Source organism: Eretmochelys imbricata, chromosome 3 (assembly GCF_965152235.1).
Source record: "Eretmochelys imbricata isolate rEreImb1 chromosome 3, rEreImb1.hap1, whole genome shotgun sequence".
Classification (NCBI taxonomy): Eukaryota; Metazoa; Chordata; order Testudines; family Cheloniidae; genus Eretmochelys; species Eretmochelys imbricata.
Window position 1 is genome coordinate 7,532,149 of NC_135574.1, and position 17,836 is coordinate 7,549,984.

The window sequence follows — 17,836 nt, forward strand, 5'->3', positions numbered from 1 at the left end:
AGGGTGAGGGGTCGGGGGGGAGCAGGATGTGGTGATGGCTGGGTCGTGGGGAGGGTGAGGGGTCGGGGCAGGATGTGGTGATGGCTGGGCCGTGGGGAGGGTGAGGGGTCTGGGGTGGGGGCAGGATGTGGTGATGGCTGGGCCGTGGGGAGGGTGAGGGCTCTGGGGGGGGGAGGTTGTGGTGATGGCTGGGCCGTGGGGAGGGTGAGGGGTCGCGGGAGGTTATGGTGATGGCTGGGTCGTGGGGAGGGTGAGGGGTCGGGGCAGGATGTGGTGATGGCTGGGCCGTGGGGAGGGTGAGGGGTCGGGGGTGGGGGCAGGATGTGGTGATGGCTGGGCCGTGGGGAGGGTGAGGGGTCGGGGGTGGGGGCAGGATGTGGTGATGGCTGGGTCGTGGGGAGGGTGAGGGGTCGGGGGTGGGGGCAGGATGTGGTGATGGCTGGGTCGTGGGGAGGGTGAGGGGTCGGGGGTGGGGGCAGGATGTGGTGATGGCTGGGTCGTGGGGAGGGTGAGGGGTCGGGGGTGGGGGCAGGATGTGGTGATGGCTGGGTCGTGGGGAGGGTGAGGGGTCGGGGGTGGGGGCAGGATGTGGTGATGGCTGGGCCGTGGTGGGGCTGGACTATGGGAAGGTGATGAGGGGCTGGGGTGGTTGGAAGATGAAGAGGGTTGCGGGGACTTCTGGGGTTGGGAGTCAGGACAATGTTGCGGGGGAGGGGAGAGCTGGCACTGGGGTGATGATACAGTGGGTGTATGTGGCTCGTCAGCGAGGGACTGGGATTTGGGACTGCAGATGTGGCCAGTGGGGGTTGGTGCTGTTGTGAGGTGGGGTAGGGCTGAATTAGAGTTCCTGTCTGTTCAGCACCTTTGGAGAGACTAGTGTTGGCAAACCGGCTTTGTCTAGAAGCTGCTGTTCAGGTCATGTCTTCCTCCTTTTCTCCCCTAGTTGCGAGGTACGCTCTCCACTGGGAAGCTCACCTTTCTCTTTACCAAACATTGTTTGTTGTGTTCCCTGTTGATGCAGCAGTTTAACTCTGTACAGTGCCATTTTGCAGTGGTTATAGCAAACTGTGCAGCAGGACTGTGCTGAACAGTGATTCTTGAAAGCTGTCTCCATGCTCGATTTCTTCCTTAAAATCCCACTGTTGCTACCAATCCCTATGCAACAGGTTTCTATGTTCCAAGCAACACACAATAAAATATAGAGCACTAAAATAAAGCATCAAACAGAAGCACATGAAGCACTGGGGGGTGAGCTGTCAGATTTTTACCAAACTTTTCTTGTCTTTCTATTTCAGGATTTTCCTGCAGGTGAAAGTCTGAGGAGTGTTATGACTTCAAAGGTCTTTTTTGTCTGTTGCCCATTGGGCCGCAAAAAGATATGGCTGCAGAAGCTAAGTACAGCATTGTAAGGGAAGTGGGCCGAGGGAGCTATGGGGTAGTTTACGAGGCAGTTGTCAGGCAAACCAGAAACAAAGTGGCAGTGAAAAGGATGCATTGTAATGTACCTGAAAATGTGGAACTGGCTTTGCAAGAGTTCTGGGCCCTGCAAAGTGTCCAGAGCCAACATGAGAATGTGATCCAGTTAGAAGAGTGTGTCTTGCAGAGTGGTCAAGTCTTTCAGCCAATCAGCCGCCAGTACAGGAAATCCGACAGTCATCTGCTGCTGATTGAGACCTGTCTGAAAGGGCGGAGATGCATGGACCCCAAGTCTGCCTGTTTTGTGTGGTTTGTGATGGAGTTCTGTGATGGTGGAAACATGAATGATTTTTTGCTGTCTCGCACTCCAGATTCACAGCTGAATAATAGCTTCATGCAGCAGCTGAGCAGTGCTGTTGCTTTCTTGCACAGAAATCAGATTGTGCACAGAGACCTGAAGTCGGATAATATTCTTATTTCCCATAGCCCTGGAGGTCCTTTAGTAAAGGTAAGAGGGTAATCCTTCTTGCTGCTGCTCAATATGTGGGTGAAGTGTTATGCCAATTGCATTACTTGCACTGAGTTGGTCACTTGGGTAACATTGTAATATTCAGTTTCTTCATTTGTTTCCTTCCCTTTGAACTTTTAGAAAAGGATGGGCAAGTCACTTGTATGAGTCTCAAAAGAGGATTTTGGTGAGGATGTGGGTCAGTCAGTTGCCTTTTGGACTCTTCCGGGAATCCTGAGAGCATTTCTGTAGCATCTTTCACGCACAAGACATTCCCTTAAGAGGAACAATTTAGGGCTAATTCAGTTTTAAATCACTACCTAGCCACAGTGTTCCTGATCAGTGGTGGAATATTTTGTCACTGAAGGCAGCAGGGCACCTGTGATTTCAGTGCAATCACTCTGCTGGGTCCAGGACCTATTGGGGCTAGACTTGGTACCACTGAGACTAGAGGGTTGCCATGCTAAATTGTAGAGGGTAAAATTGCTGGCAGAGAGGGACATTTTAAATACACTCTGCACTAACCAATTGCAACTAATCGTACTATGGTTCCTGCTTTCTGGAACAGGTTAATTTGTCCTTGGGGGGTATGGGAAGGAAGCATGAAGATATCGAGAATAAGGTCTTCAAAGGTTTATACAGCATCTTCCCTTCCCTTATTGGTGGACCTACAGTCCTTATACACTTGTCAACACTTACAATATTGTAGCCTCTAGCACTGCTTGCTGTTTTGGAAGCAAGAGGTTTTCTTGTCTCTTGCTTCAACTGGGCTCCAGTCGTGTCTTTATGGTTAAAATGAAGACTGACTAATTCTCTTCCTTACAGTGACAGACTAAAAACAAGTCTGTCTTTGTAACAATTCAGTGGGAAGAGCAGCTTAGCGGCAAGGAAGTCAACTCACAATTTACTCCTAAACTCCCAATTCCATGGGAGTTCCAGTAGTTAACCTAGAGGATGGTAGGTCTGTCCCTTGTGGGTAATCCATGTCTTGGCCCTCCAGATCAGTACTGGCATATGCTTTCACCTTTGGAACAGCCAAAGGACAATCAAACTGAAGTTTTGTTATTCAATACAGATAATAGTGAATACAATAGGGTTCAGAGCACTCAATAACCTGCTCAACTGCTGTTCTGTTCATGCCTGTATGCACAGTACAATGTTATAGGTAATAATGGTGACCTTCTAATCTCTTCTCTTTTCGTATATAGGTAGCAGACTTTGGCTTGAGTAAGATATGCCAGGGGAAAGTGAATGTGAACCAGCATTGTTTCTCATCAGCCTGTGGGTCAAACTTCTACATGGCACCAGAAGTGTGGGAAGGTCGCTATACTGCCAAAGCTGATATCTTTGCCCTCGGGATAATTTTCTGGGCTATGGTAGAGAGGATTACCTTCAGGGATGGAGACTCTGAGAAGGAATTGCTGGGTGAGAGTAATTGCTGTACAGCCAGCAATGAGCCCTAATTTACAGATCATTCTCCTACCCTATCCCCAGCAATCCTCTAAGCCATTAGGATCCTTTTCCCAGGTATAGTCACATCACCACCCTTTTTCCTGTCATAGTATTGGATATGGCTTCCTCTGGAGTCGGTCAACATTTCTCCACGTGACCACCAGAGGTATTGCCAGAAATCCGTAAAGCCATCTTCCCCTTTCTCCCTACCCCTTTCCTCATGTTGAGTCTGCTTTCTCTGTGGGACTCCCCATTCTTTAAGTCCTAGGAGCAACATGTTATAGAGCACATTATCTTAATTTTACTTTTGTCTGAAAGCTTTGTTAGACTTTTGTGATCTCTACTGCTTTTCCATTTACAAAAAAACTTTTGTGACATAAACGGCTAGGAGAAGAAAACTTGTCATCTGGCTTGGGCCATCCATTGAGGATAGGGGGTTGGGAGATCAACAGGTGCTCAGCAGAAATGGGACTAACTCCAATGAACTTTAATCAACCAACCAACCAAAGAACTCCAAAACAAAACCCCCAAACATATTCAAAAGGAAATACTGAAACTCAAGAGTTAAATTCCATTGGTGAAGCATTTTCAGTATATCCACACTCTACAGTCAAGATTCAGCAGCGTTATAGCCATGTATGCTTTTCCAGTGGTTTTCAAACTGATTTGATCACGCCCCCCCTTCTTTGTGTTTGTAGTGGTTTATGCGCCCACCTCCAGCTACACAAGTACATATACCAATATATGCTTCACTTGAATGAGTTTTGGTGTCTTTGTTTTTCAGTTGAGTTGTTTTTTTCTGGTGCACAAATGAGCCAACGATCCATTGTAATAAGAGCAAAAGCAAAGCTGCGATTGTGGTCCATGCTGACACTTAAATGTGCAAATGGATTAACCTACAAATGGCAATTTGTATAATGCTAGGCAAGCTTAACAGATATCCATCAAAATGCACAGCGCCATCTGAGGACCTGATATGTCTGGAGGAATCAGCTTTGCTAGTTATTCACTGCTGGGGGTAAAATGTGCATAGTAAGATTGGGGTTCCCCCCCATCCCCTAAAGCTTCTCATGCCCTCCCGCCCCCGAATACAATCTGCACCCCCCAGTTTGAGAACTGCTGCCCTACCTTGTTACCCCTGCTGTAAACCTATCTTTCCTTGGGCTGATCTACAGTTGGTACATTTTGTCCTGCTGATAGTGATGGTATATTTAAAGGCCACAAGGCAAAGGAACCATCCAAAGGATTGTAAGGACATGTAAGAAAATCGGTTATAAAGCTGGAAGGGATGTTGAGGTCATCCTTAGTGCTGTGTCTGGCTGAACAAGATTCTATAGCGATGGATGGTCTGTGATTCTAGGAATATCTATTGCAATAGAAAATCCACCTTGAAAGAACAGAATGACAATCTTTCATATGAGCATACTAATCAGAGGCATCTCAACTCATACGCAAGGAAGCCCAATATACATAACATACACATTTTTTTAAATGTCTGACATAATTTCAAGTCACAATAAAGGCATTCAGAGAGAGGTTCCTTTTACTGAGCTGCTGCTTTAAGTTTTCAAAACATCATGGAATTAAGAACTGAGAGAGTTCCTTTTCAAAATGCCAAACAGCAAAAAATGTTTTAGTTCTTGGCTAGAAAAATAGTAAATATTCTGGGTCTGAGACCAAGGCACGAACAGACTTCATTAAAGTTTATTCAATAGCCATCCGCCAACTTGAGATAAGAGACTTGCCTGGCTAACCTCCATATGCACATCGGTCACTTATTCCGTGCTTGCGGCAAGGGCAGAGCAGCTTGGCTGAGCAGAGCTTTCTTTGCTGTCTCTTTGGAACCCAGCTAATCTATTTTGACCAGTGATTTTATTTACATTTCTGTTCCTTAATTTTGCTGAGGAGAAGCTGTATCCAGCAGTCTGGATAAATGTAAATGGAACATACTGTCCTGCTTCGAGCAGGGGGTTGGACTAGATGACCTTCAGGGGTCCCTTCCAACCCTGATATTCTATGATTCTATGATACTGTCATTTAATATTAAAAATTGTTTGACTTAAATAACTGAATCACTATTTGCTTAGTTAACTTTTTTCTAAGTCATCTGAACCAAACAACCTGCCTTTGTCTTTCTTAGAGCTTCCAGTTCTACTGATGCAGTAAAATTAATTGAAAGAGTGGAGTAGGGGAAGCTCTTTGCAACAGGCTTTTTTCTCTGTCAAATGGTTATAGGGATCACACGCAATGTCCTGTGCAGGCTAAATTTAAAAGTGTGTTTCTGTTTCCCTCTGCTTGATGCACACTTGTGCTGAAATGGGGATGTGACAAACTTGAGGGTTCCTGTTTTGGTATTGAACTTCTTCTGGGGCTGATATCTTACAACACTTATCTTGGCAGTAGCCTCTGAAGTTGGGTTTCACATGCTGTGATCTTTTACTAATCTTGTGTTGCTTGTCAGATGGACGTGTGCTGTGGATGAACTTATTCTTGTGTGAATTCTCCTTTTCCCCAATCTGACTTCTCCCTCTTTTCAAACTATGCCCAGGAACCTACATCTGTCAAGGCAAGCAGCTTATTCCTGTTGGGGAGGCGCTGCTGGAGAATCCCAACATGGAACTGCAAATTCCTCTGAAGAACAAGAAGTCCATGCCAGACGATCTTTGCAGACTCCTGCATGACATGTTAACTTTTAACCCAAAGGAAAGACTGGATGCCTTCCAACTAGAAATTCGAATCAGGAGAATCTCTTATGGCAAAAAGCGCCAACGCTCATAGCAGCATGGGGTGATCAGGTTGGTGTCTACTGGGCTTCTCATTTCAAACTTGCAATCCTAGTTTTTGATACTGACCTGATTTGGCCTAAGTTCTTTAAATCTAACAGCAGTTCCCTAGATTCATTGCTTGGTTTCTTTCAGTTTGATTGCACCCTTCGCTGTCAGGATAGCTGCTCTATAGAAGGAATATTTTGGGTTCAGTATATTGTATGGCCCCATGAGTGGTAACTGCTCAGCACACTTATAGGTAATAGAACTGGAGATAAGAAACCAGTGTCAAATTAAGCTGTTTATCCCTAATAAGCACCTGTAATGGGTTTTGCACACATTCGTTACTGTGAGTTACCACATATTTTCTACGTGTGGATTCACCTTAAAAGGTGGTGTTTGGCACTCTTGCATGTTAGAAAAATGTGAGTCAGGTTATGTAATGAAAAGTTGACTGTTATGTTAATACCAAGAGCCCTATCAGATTGGGAGTCGTGTTGTACTAGGTAAGGTGCTGTACCCAGAGAAAGGTGGGGTTCCTGCCTCAAACTGCTTTTACAAACAGGCCTCAGTCCTGAAATAGAATCTCCTAGAATGTGTCCCTGTGCCCTTCCTGGGCCCCTATGAAAATAATGCTGCTTATTAGGTCTGACTTTGTGCTCACACTTGGAAAATTTTGGCCCTGGTCATTGCATGTTATTGTGTGTCCTTTTTTGTTTTGTTTTTGAGACTAGACAGTATCAGCTTTAAAACTTCAAGTGTGTACAGCACAGATTTCAGAAATTCTTCCTGTCAAATGTTTTGTACATTGTAATGAGGAAGCAGTAAGCCGTTAATAGGGTAGTGACCAAAACACTTCATTCTGTTGCAAATTACATTAATTCACTGTAGTTTTCTAATTGTTGCATCTATTTTTAAGTCTGCTATAAGACTGTTCTCCATGGTGGACTGCAGAAACATTAGTTGAAATTAGCTGCAATAGAGATGATACCAAACTTTATAAGACTATCAATCACCTTTCTTTTGCCCCCAAAGGGGTCTCTTGCATCCTTTCCTCAGTGATGGAAAACCCCAGCTTTCTTCCTGAAGAATACTGGGCTCTCCCAAACCCGCCAGGCAGAAAGAAAAGGAGTACTTGTGGCACCTTAGAGACTAACCAATTTATTTGAGGCACAGGCAGAAGCACAGTTGTCTGTAAGGGTTGCTAATAAGTACAGTTTTTTTTCCTTCCTGGAGCTGGGAATGTCTTTCTGGCACCTCTAGCTCATACCAGCCTGAGAAGCAAGTGACACCAGCCTGAAACTTGTGGTCTAAGGCACTGTCATGCCCAGCAGTACACTAACTATCAGATCAGTGTTAGATTGTTTATTGTCATTTGACTGTGAATTCTTAAGCTAATGGAGTAGAAGAGCACAAAGGATGCTGTAGAAGATTGTGAAACTGATGATGTTTCCGTGGTGGTTGCAGTGTTTTAACAGTAAATCTGGAGACTGAAGTCCTCTCTGAATTGCAGGTACAGCAGGAAGGGCAGTGCAAATTCCCCCACAAAGCCCTAAGTGGCTGTCTCAGTCACCTGCTTCAGCAGTCTCCTCTCAGGAGACAGGGTAGCTCACTTGATGCTTGTTCAATTTTTGACCTCTGTTGAACCAGTACAGTGGTGGCTTAGCTATGTAGAAAGTTGTGCCCTAGGAATTGGTCTCAAACCACTAACTGCAAACTAAAAACTGAATCTACCTGCTAACATGTAATTTGAAATAAGGGTTCTTGTTCCTTGAAATGCTAGTCTAATTAAAATCTTACTGAGAGGTGTGGTGATGAGGTCTTTGATTCTGACTGGCTTCTTCCACAGGTCCTGTATTCTTCTGTTACCATCACACAAGCATCCTGACCAATACCTCTGAATTCTCCTTGGATTAGTGGTTTGACTCTGAGGGAGACTGGTCAGAATAAATCTTGACTGCTTCCCATTTACCCCAATGGTTGTATGTAAAGGAACAATTATTTATTTGTATAGTAATTTTAATATGCAAGTCTTATATAGATTGCCCAATTTTTTTAAATGGAGTATTGCAGACTGACCCTTCACTTGTATAATAGTGAAGAAGGATGTTGGTGACTGGGGCAGCCAGCCTTATCAACTCAGTGGCCATGCTCCGAAGAGTCAATTCCAGCATAACCTGTTCTTGGTACAGCAGATAGGGATTGTCTTGTACAGTGTTTAATTAGAGCTTTCCTTGTAATTCCTTCATTCCATGGGACTTGGCAGGTAACTAAATGGTGGCTGTTTTTGAAAGAGTTGGCATGGTGTAATCTAATCTAATATTTATCCAAAAACTTTCTAGCAGAAACAGAATGTATTTTCATCACAGTAGTTTGTGAATATTCTTGCTTAGATTAACAGAAATGCATTCTTAAAATAAATACAAAGACTTTTAATATGCCAAATTGTTATTGGAATGTATGCATCACTATCACTTTAAGTAGTTTAGAGCCTGAAGCTGCCTGCTGTGTTAGCTGTTTGTCCCAGCTATTCTGACATGGGAAATGAAAAGGACTGAACTTGGGTACTGGTAGGTAAATAGGGACTCAACCTATTTCCAACCTGTCTGAAAATAGTTAACACCTGTGGGATTGATATTTTAACTCTTTCTAAAAGCCCTTAGTTCAAGGAAGGTAACTAAGTAGCCTTGGTTTTCCTTCCAATTCTCTTCTCGCCCTATGCTCTATTTTAGCTTGTGGTTTGGAGGTGGGCTACAGTATCTTTAGACACAACTGATTTTATGGGACAGGAATGTATTGTCAGAGGAAGAGAGAAGAGACTCCCTCTTTTTGTCTCAATGTATGCCTATGCCATACAGGAGACCTTGCCAACACACAGGCATGTTGGGAGAGGGTGTTGGGGGAGGAAGACTGATGTGAAGACTTCACAACAGCACCGTTTATGGAGGGAGATCAGTGATTGGAATTAATGGCAAAAATTGTTTGAAATATGTTACAGATTTTTAAAAATTAATCAGATCTCTAGGCCTTGGCCTTTTCCTTTTGCTGTGGGTGCATTAGCTACTGGCTGCAAACCAGTCTCCATTCTCTCTGTCCCCTTCCCTTCCATTCTGGCACAGAACCGTGACTGCAATATAAAAGCTTCTGCATTCCCTCATCTTAAGTCTCTATAGTTAGAACCTTCCCTAGAATATAAGCCACACTACTTACTTGTTTGATCCGGAAGCCCTAGTGGGGTTCACAGGAAGAAGTGGAGAACTCTCCCTATGGCTTGGTGATGCCTACCTCCGTAAAATGCTGCACTGCATAGATATCTTGCAGACTCAAGTCATCTGAGCTCTAGCTGTAATCATCAAATAACAAACGAATATCCATGATCTGAGCTGCTGCAGGAACATAGCCAAAACTCTCCTTTATCAAACTCTTGGAAAAACCTCAGAATCTTTTAATAAACTTAGTGCTGGTGGAAGTTGCTGGCCTGGCAGTTATAGAGTGAGGTAGCAGTCCAAATTTTTGCTCTACATGCTGCCCTGGACAAGTAGATTAGCTCTAGCTAATGAAAGGAGTTGGTTCTTCCCAACCAGTTCAGCATTGCTCAGAGGGATATGGTTGGATAGGTTCAAGCAGATGAGAATGGGAGTCTGAAACTCATTTGTCAGATGTTGTATTTTGAAGAAGGTTCTTGTCTCATTAAAGCAATGAGACTATTAGTAATTATGCTTTGGCTTTGGTCTGCTCTTCTTCCCATACAGTACTGCCAAATTTTACCTGTTGCTGTGGCTTTATTTGTTTCTCAAGTTAGATGGCTCATATCTCATGATCTTTCTTAGAAACTATAGCACCAGCTGAGTGTTTTTTGCTAACCGGCTTTAGGCTGCCAAATTGTTCAACCTGCTTTACTGAAGAAATTATTCTTTAAAATGTATTTCTTCTTCCTTCTCTCTTCACTCCCACAGCTATTGAAACTGTGCTGTCTGTCTCTTCAGTACCATCTGTTCTGGGAACAGGCAAAGTCTGCTAGTCTTGTGGAACCATCATAGTTGAGGAAGAGTCAAACTTTGGAATGTAGACCACAATTAAGATTGCACCAGGCAATAAAACCACTTTGAGGCACTTTAAATGTTTGTATGGCAGAGGGTTGGCTACTCACTGCAACTCTTGCTTGTTTTGTCATACTTTGGTGATGACTCTATGTTGACACAGCCTCTATGCTAGAAATACTTATTTGTATGTGTGCACTTTTGTTACCTCAGACTGTGTATTTTAAATTTAATAAAAGGTTTTATACAGACACCTTATATCCCTGCTCTGGTCATGAAGCACTAAATCGTGACACCACCTACACAGAAGGAATGATGTGTGTAAGGTGGATGGCCCTGGTGAAAGCTATTGCTTCAGTGAGTGAACAGAAATATTTCTCAGCTTTTATTATTTACATGACTAAAAACTAAATGCTCTCGGGGGAGGTTTGGAATCTGCTCTTGGTTATCTGTCTTGTGCTCCTGACGTGCTTGTTCCTAAAACTCCCTCTTGTCTGTGACATAATGTGGTGCTGACAGCAAACAGGGACAATTCTGTAGACCTTGCACGGTACTGGGACTAGATCACCTAACAAATCTCATCCATTTTTTACTTCTATTTTGTCCTACAGAAGGTAGCACTTTTTGAGAATTGAGCCTATAGTTGGGGAATGTGCGGAGTTTATGTATGGAAGGCACAAACTGAACATGAGCATGGCCTGGAATAAAGAAATATCCTACTTCCATTCTGTAGGGGAGAGGAGGACAGAAAACTGAACCTTGTGAGTTCCTATGCTACCAAAGTTTCTCTCTTCAAAGTTAAACTATAGTAGTTTCAAGAAAGCAAAATACAGAAAATCAGTTAATTGCCTTCAGCTTGGGCCTAATGTGCATTTTGTTAATTGGAAACTATTTACATGACAGACAAGTTTTATGTGAAGAAGGAATTTTGAACTAATCTACTTTTTATGTTTGTACTACCTTGGCATAATATGGTTATTCTACAGCAAGTGCTTTTGTTAACTTGCACAGTCCTGAGAACTGCTGGTTTCAGAACACTTAGACTTCTCAGTATGAAAGTTTGGGACTAAAAGCAATGTTAGGGTTACAGTAAGTTAATGCCCCTGTGCCTAGTCCCTAGCTCTTAAATACTGAAACAGGATGGCTTCTGTAATATTTGAGCAGTAACACTAGCTAGAGTTATCATGGATCTTTTGCAATTGTGTATTCTATGTATGAAAATTCTTTCAAAAGATTAAAATGCTAGGATTGAATAACAAACAGCCTATGCAAAAAGGGGGGAAAGTCTATTCAATCCTGCTAGAAAATGGGAATACCAGAGCGCAAACACCCTTGGCAGAAAGTGAGCATCTTGTCCCTGACTGAAAACAGGGAAGGTTGAGTCGGTGGGTTGGCTGTTGACGAAATTGGGCCTGACTACTTCTCAGCAGCTTGAGGCAAATGGGGAGGGGCTTCTGACATTACTTTCATGGTATCGGGTACAATGAGGCCTGATGGAAACAGTTTCTGATGCTGGTCATTCTGACTTTAATAACCATTATTACAAATGGCTCTCACTAGGAAAAGCTTTATGCTGTACCTAAGTCTATCTGTATCTGCTACATTTTAAGCTCTTCATAACCACTCTGACTGCTAGGGCATCAAAATATTTGCTGTCCCCACCTGTATGTACTGCTATGATATGCCTCAGAGCTGGAAAACGGGGAGGGGAATTAAACAGGTGTGGGAAGGAATGCACAATTTTGAAGTGTAGCCACCCTTCTTATATGTGTGGCTCAGCCAGGTATGTCAGAGATCACCCACCAGCACTTAACTGACTTTAGGTTAACATACAGTGGAGGACATCTGCTCTCCTATTGTGTTTCCATTATCAGTTCTGGAAGTTGTGTAACTCCTCCCTGTAAAATGTTAATATGCATCAAGCATGTGTTGGCTTCAGCAACCATCCCCATGCGCTGAGAAAGCAGCTCCATATAGTAACCTCCCATGTCAGTACTACTTCCAATGATGCTAGCCCAGGCAGGAGGGGCTCAGGTTGGCTATGGGATGACAGATGCTTTCAAACATGTTTTTTTCAAATGGGACTAGGAAACTATACATGCAGAGAGGTAAGATGATATGGGAAGAGCTCACTGAAAGGAAGAAAAGTCTTTACTAGCTCCTCTCCCTGGCAGGGAAAGGCAGCCAGTGTGATTCCATTTTCTGTTATTGCTCTGGTTTTAAAACTAATCACAGCAACATGTTCACCACTTGTAGCTTTAAAAAAAGGGAGAAAAATCCATCATTTCTTCATCTGGAAGGTAAAAGTGGACAGTGATGGGGAAGACAAAGGGGCTGCTTCTTTCTAAGTCCCTCAGATACCCCACAGTACCTGTGAGATCTACACCTGCCAGAAAATAGTTGTAATTAAACTCAAAGGGGCAGCTTTCCATAGAGTAACGAAAGCTTTTTAGATGCCTGTTGTTGCCAAGGTACCTACATGCTGCAAAGGGGGTGATTTGAGGTGTACATCATTTGGAGCTGGAGCCAGGAGCTGGTGGAAGTAACTGCCTCATCTCAGTGGGGGCTCAAGGTTGAGACAATGGGAGCACCTCTCCCCAACCTGTAGCCAAAGTTTTGGAGTGGGCAAGATGAAAAGTTTGGCAACTTACTTCATGGCTCCAGACTGTGGCTTTCATGTCCTTTGGCAGCTACTGCTAGAATTTATCATCAGAAGCATCAGTGCTTGTTCAACTCTGGTCACTCACTGAAGAAAAGTTCAAGGGCTAAGAAAAGCACATGAATTTCTTCAGGCTGGAGAGGTGAGGGGGCAAGGGTCTGAGAGAGAGAAGATTACAGCATTTAATTTCCTGTACTTGATGTGTGAAGAAGTGGGTCCAGTGTGATTTGTGGACTATCACTATCAAGCAACAGAATAGCCCCTAAATTTTTTTTCTCTGGGTTAGAGCTAGTGCAGCCTAGCAATTCTGTCTTCCCCTCTGTACGTAAAGCAGGGGTGAGAATGGATCAAGCCAAATGCTAGAGGAAAATTCAGCAGATGGGGCTCTGCTCACTCGAAGCAATGCTGCTACAAGACGCAGTGCTCTTACTGGGGCTGGCCGTTAAGATGAGATGTAAAACAGATTCTTACCATGGGTAGTCTTTGAAAACACGACAGCATCTTTTACAGTAATAGGGATCTTAGAGCCAATGTCTTTAGTGAACTGCATTCAGTCTCCCTCCTTGTCCCTAGCAGTTTAAACTGGCTACACTGTTCTTCCCTTCCTGTCCTCAACTTTTGAGATAGTGTTACTATATCCTGTAGCTACTGTACTTCCCACTATACAGGAGGCTAGAGTTCCACGGTGGGTGAGATGACATAGCTATAGGTAATCAGTTTGCAAAGCACAGTGCAGACATTTGTGAGCATAATGGTAGGGAATATTTGAATTCTGCAGTATCATTGTGATGAGTGGGGTAGCACTTTAAAATGACATTAACAAGCTTGTACATTTCCACTATCTTTCTGTCAATCCCTGTTACTCTTTCAAGAGCCTTCTTGCTGCTAACTGATTTCTCCAAGGCTTTTTTAAGTTGAGTGTTGCAATTGCCTCTCTTCTAAGCAACCCCAGCCTTCCCTTCCTTTCAAAGAGCTGCAGGAGCGGAGAACTTAAATTGAATATTCTCTCTTTAAAAACAATTGTTAATCTGCAACCAATAGTCTCTCTTTACAGCAGTACCTATTTGCCAGCATGCAGGCCCATTTTTGCCCTATAGTCCAATACCTGCTCTCAGCAAACACTATAGGACGATAGTCAAGGGAGAGATTGGCAATAGGTGCTTCCATAGTGGTCATACATAGAGATGTTTACAGTGGAGCAGATACATTTTAAAAAAAGATTCTGGTTTTAAGCAAATGAGAAGTCAAATTCATTTCCCATGACTTAGCAGCAGTAGGAGAGAGAGACAGTTTTACCAGGGCTATAGGCTTCCGTAGCTGCTTTTTAGAGTTCAGGTCACTCGTGCATGAGAGTGCTGAGGCCTTGTCTACAGGAGAAAATTGCACCACTAACTTAAATAGTTTTTTAAATCGTTTTAGTTTAATGGATGCAAGCCTGTTTGGATACTCTGGTTTTAGGCTAAGAATGTCTGCCTGCATTAGGCAGTAGGTTAGCATCAGTAGCAGTAGGTTAGCATCAGTTCATTAGGAATCTGTTTTAAGTTAAACCAAAATAGGCCACCAAACCGGAAATAAAGCAATTTAAGTTAAACCAGTGCAACTTTCTGCTACAGCAGGCCTAAGTAAACTTAACCCTCAGCCAGCAAGAGAATGTGTAAATAGTGGTGTCCCCCAGGGACCAGTCCTCTCCAACATATTCATAAATGATCTGAAAAAAGGGGTAAACAGTGAGGTGGCCAAATTTGCAGATGATACAAAACTTCTCAAGATAGTTAAGTCCCAGGCATGCTGCAGAGAGCTACAAAAGGATCTCTCAAAACTGGATTACTGGGCAATAAAATGGCAAATGAAATTCAATGTTAAGTAATGCATATTGGAAAACATAATCCCAATTATAATGATGAGGTCTAAATTAGCTGTTACCACTCAAGAAAAAGATCTTGGGAGTCACTGGGGACAGTTCTCTGAAATCATCCACTCTATGTGTAGCGGCTGTCAAAAAAGTAAACAGAATGTTGGGAATCATTAAGAAAGGGATAGATAATAAGACAGAAAATATCATATTGCCCCTATATAAATTCATGGTACCCCTCCATATCTCAAACACTGTGTGCAGACGTGGTCACCCCATCTCAAAAAAGATATATTGGAATTGGAAAAGGGCAACAAAAAGGATTAGAGGGTGTGGAACAGCTTCAGTAGGAGGAGAGATTAATAAACCTGTGACTTTTCAGCTTGGATAAGAGCCGACGAAGGGGGAGTATGATAGATGTCTATAAAATCATGACTGGTGTGAAGAAAGTAAATAAGTGTTATTTACGCCTTCACATGACACAAGAACTAGGCGTCACCAAATGAAATTATTAGGCAGCAGGTTTAAAACAAACAAAAGTATTTCTTCATATAATGCACAGTCAACTTGTGGAACAATTTGCCAGAGGATGTTGTGAAGGCCAAGACCATAACAGGGTTCAAAAAAGAACTAGATTAATTCATGGCAGATAGGTCCATCAATGGCTATTAGCCAGGATGGGCAGGGATGATGGCCCTAGCCTCTGTTTGCCAGAAGCTGGGAATGGGCAACAGGGTGGATCACTTGATGGTTACCTGTTCTGTTCATTCCCTCCGGGGCACCTGGCATTGGCCACTGTTGGAAGACAGGATACTGGGCTAGATGAATCTTTGGTCTGACCCAGTATAGCCGCTCTTATGTTCTAGAATAAGGACTGGAAAAATCACAAGCATATGGTAGACAGACACTATGCCAGGAGGGTGAGATTTCATCATTATGCAAGTGAGTTGATCATCTCACTGATTAGAAAGATTTTGCAGTTAAATTACAGTGGCTGGTTAATCAGTCTTGGCAAGTTGCTGAAAAGGCCAGGTTCAGTGCTGTAGTTAACTTTAATTTTTTTTTATTTTTTTTTTTTAAAAAGTCTATCCCAGAAACATCACAACCTGGATAAGCTCAGAGGCCAGTAATGGTTCCATATAGACTTCAGAGATGAACAGCAGCAGGAGTTCATAGCACAAGGCCAGTGCACAAACCAAACACTTTAAAGTCACAGGCAATCCCAGTTCCAGTGGGCAATTCTATGAACTACTGCCAGTGATGAAAATCACACCCTGTTCCTGGAAGGCATCATTACTGTAACTTTTCCATTAGAAACATGGGGGAAGGGAATGGGACGTTTGCAGAATGGAAAAAGGACCGAAGTCACAGTCAAAAACATATTTTCATTGTTACAAGATTATACAAAATCAGGAGAAAAGGCCTCTCTCACCGCTGCTTATTTAAAGGCTGGTTGTTGGTAATCCCCACCCCCCCATTTTTTTTGGTTTTGAAAATCAGTTTCCCTTACTTTGTAATAAAGTGAGGCTGATGGGCACAGACCAATCAAGGTTGCTATTGTTAAAATTTGCTTCCTTTCTGGCTCACATTTGCAAGGGTTTAATCTTCTCTAATTCTTACTGAGTCTAGGGACATACCCTGGAGCTCCTGTGATGGCTGCATATTATGTTGCCCCTGCTGCTATGGAAAGAAGGGAACAGCCTAAGACAAAGAAAACAAAACATGAGCTGACAGACTGGATTGGTCACTGAGATAAGGTCAATTTCCTGCCAACCAGCAGGCCCCAATCATAATGCCAGAATCCAAACTTTTAGCAGGTATGAAGTATTTAGCAGTTTAAGTCTAGCATTTCTTGAGATACTAGACCTTCGCATCTGTGTAGAGGTTTGTGCTGACATGCATCTCTGGAGGTATCTGAGCACCTTGAGATGTTTCTGATCAAGATTCCCTCTACTTCTTTCCACCCCTGTGCAGAATAAATTTTGTTTTGTGCACCATGGTAATGTGCAGATGTTTGCCACCAGTAGAAACAAAAAAACTAGATATATATATTTTAAAAGTTACTAATAGCGATAATTATTCCAGCTAGGACAAGTTAGGCATTTTAGAACTCACTACTCTAAGTATTAAATTTAAGTGTAAGAGAGAAATAAAAATTATGAAATGCATAGACCAGTCAAAATACTAAAACAACACACTTTGAAATAATAAAATTACAGAGAATATATGTGCATTGCAGGAACTACCAACAACAGTAGTGCTGGGAGGTGCGTGTCACAGTGTGAGACTCAGGGATTGTGTATGAGAGAGACAGACTGTGTGTGGGTGACATTTGTGTGAGACACAGTATGTGTGAGACTCAGACTATGTGGGACAGACTGCATGTGTGCGTGCGAGAGAGAGAGACACACACACACAGAGACTGTATGTGCTGGCTGCTGGGGAAGTTTCTGAGAGATGCCCATCCGCTGTCTCTTTAAGACGCTAACTGAAAGCTCTCCTCCCCACAGTTTCTGATCACCCGTTTTCTTCCTCTTCTCCCTCTTATTATTCTGTTACTGTAGTAAGTGGTAGCTCCAGACATGGACCAGGAAGCAGTTGTGTTAGGTGCTAATCTCCAGTTTGATTCTGTAATGATTACAGCAGCTAATATCTCACGAAGCACAGAAGCTAGCCGTGACTTGTGCATGCTATAAGCGGCTATAGAATCTGGGTTTGTTAGCTCAGGTAGTAGCTGCAGAGGTCCCAGGTTCAATCCTTGGCTTTTCAGTCTCATGCAGGGGTTGAGTCATGGAGTATGAGTCCTGCATGTGGCAACCTGTCGCACCCACTTGCCTCTTCTCTAGAATCTCAGAGATGCAGCAGAGCTGGGAGCAAGAGCCCCAGTTGCTCTGGTAGCCACTAAAGGCTGCTCTTGCACACAGTGACAACCTCAGAACAGAGAGAGCATTCAGATAAAACTGCAAAGGAGGTGAGAGGAGGGGCAGAAAAGGCAACAGGGACTGAAATAGGAGGGGGGAGGCTGCCCCAAACCCTCAGTGACACCCTGGTTCTCACTACCCCTGTTAAAGTTAGAAGAAATCTCTTCCACCGCTGCATAAGGGATGCTAACAGGAAGCACCTGCGTACAAAGCTTGCTCTGCA

General features: G+C 43.3%; 1 protein-coding gene across 1 annotated transcript; it reads left to right on the forward strand.

Annotated features, from left to right (window-relative positions):
- The first annotated feature begins 1,378 nt into the window (after window positions 1–1,378).
- On the forward strand, window positions 1,379–8,384 carry LOC144261928 (serine/threonine-protein kinase PDIK1L-like). Its single transcript, XM_077811502.1, has 4 exons — window positions 1,379–1,924; window positions 3,133–3,349; window positions 5,925–6,171; window positions 7,991–8,384. Exons 1-3 carry the CDS (start codon window positions 1,379–1,381, stop codon window positions 6,152–6,154), a joined length of 993 nt encoding a protein of 330 aa, XP_077667628.1. The 3' UTR covers window positions 6,155–6,171; window positions 7,991–8,384.
- The last annotated feature ends 9,452 nt before the right edge of the window (window positions 8,385–17,836 follow it).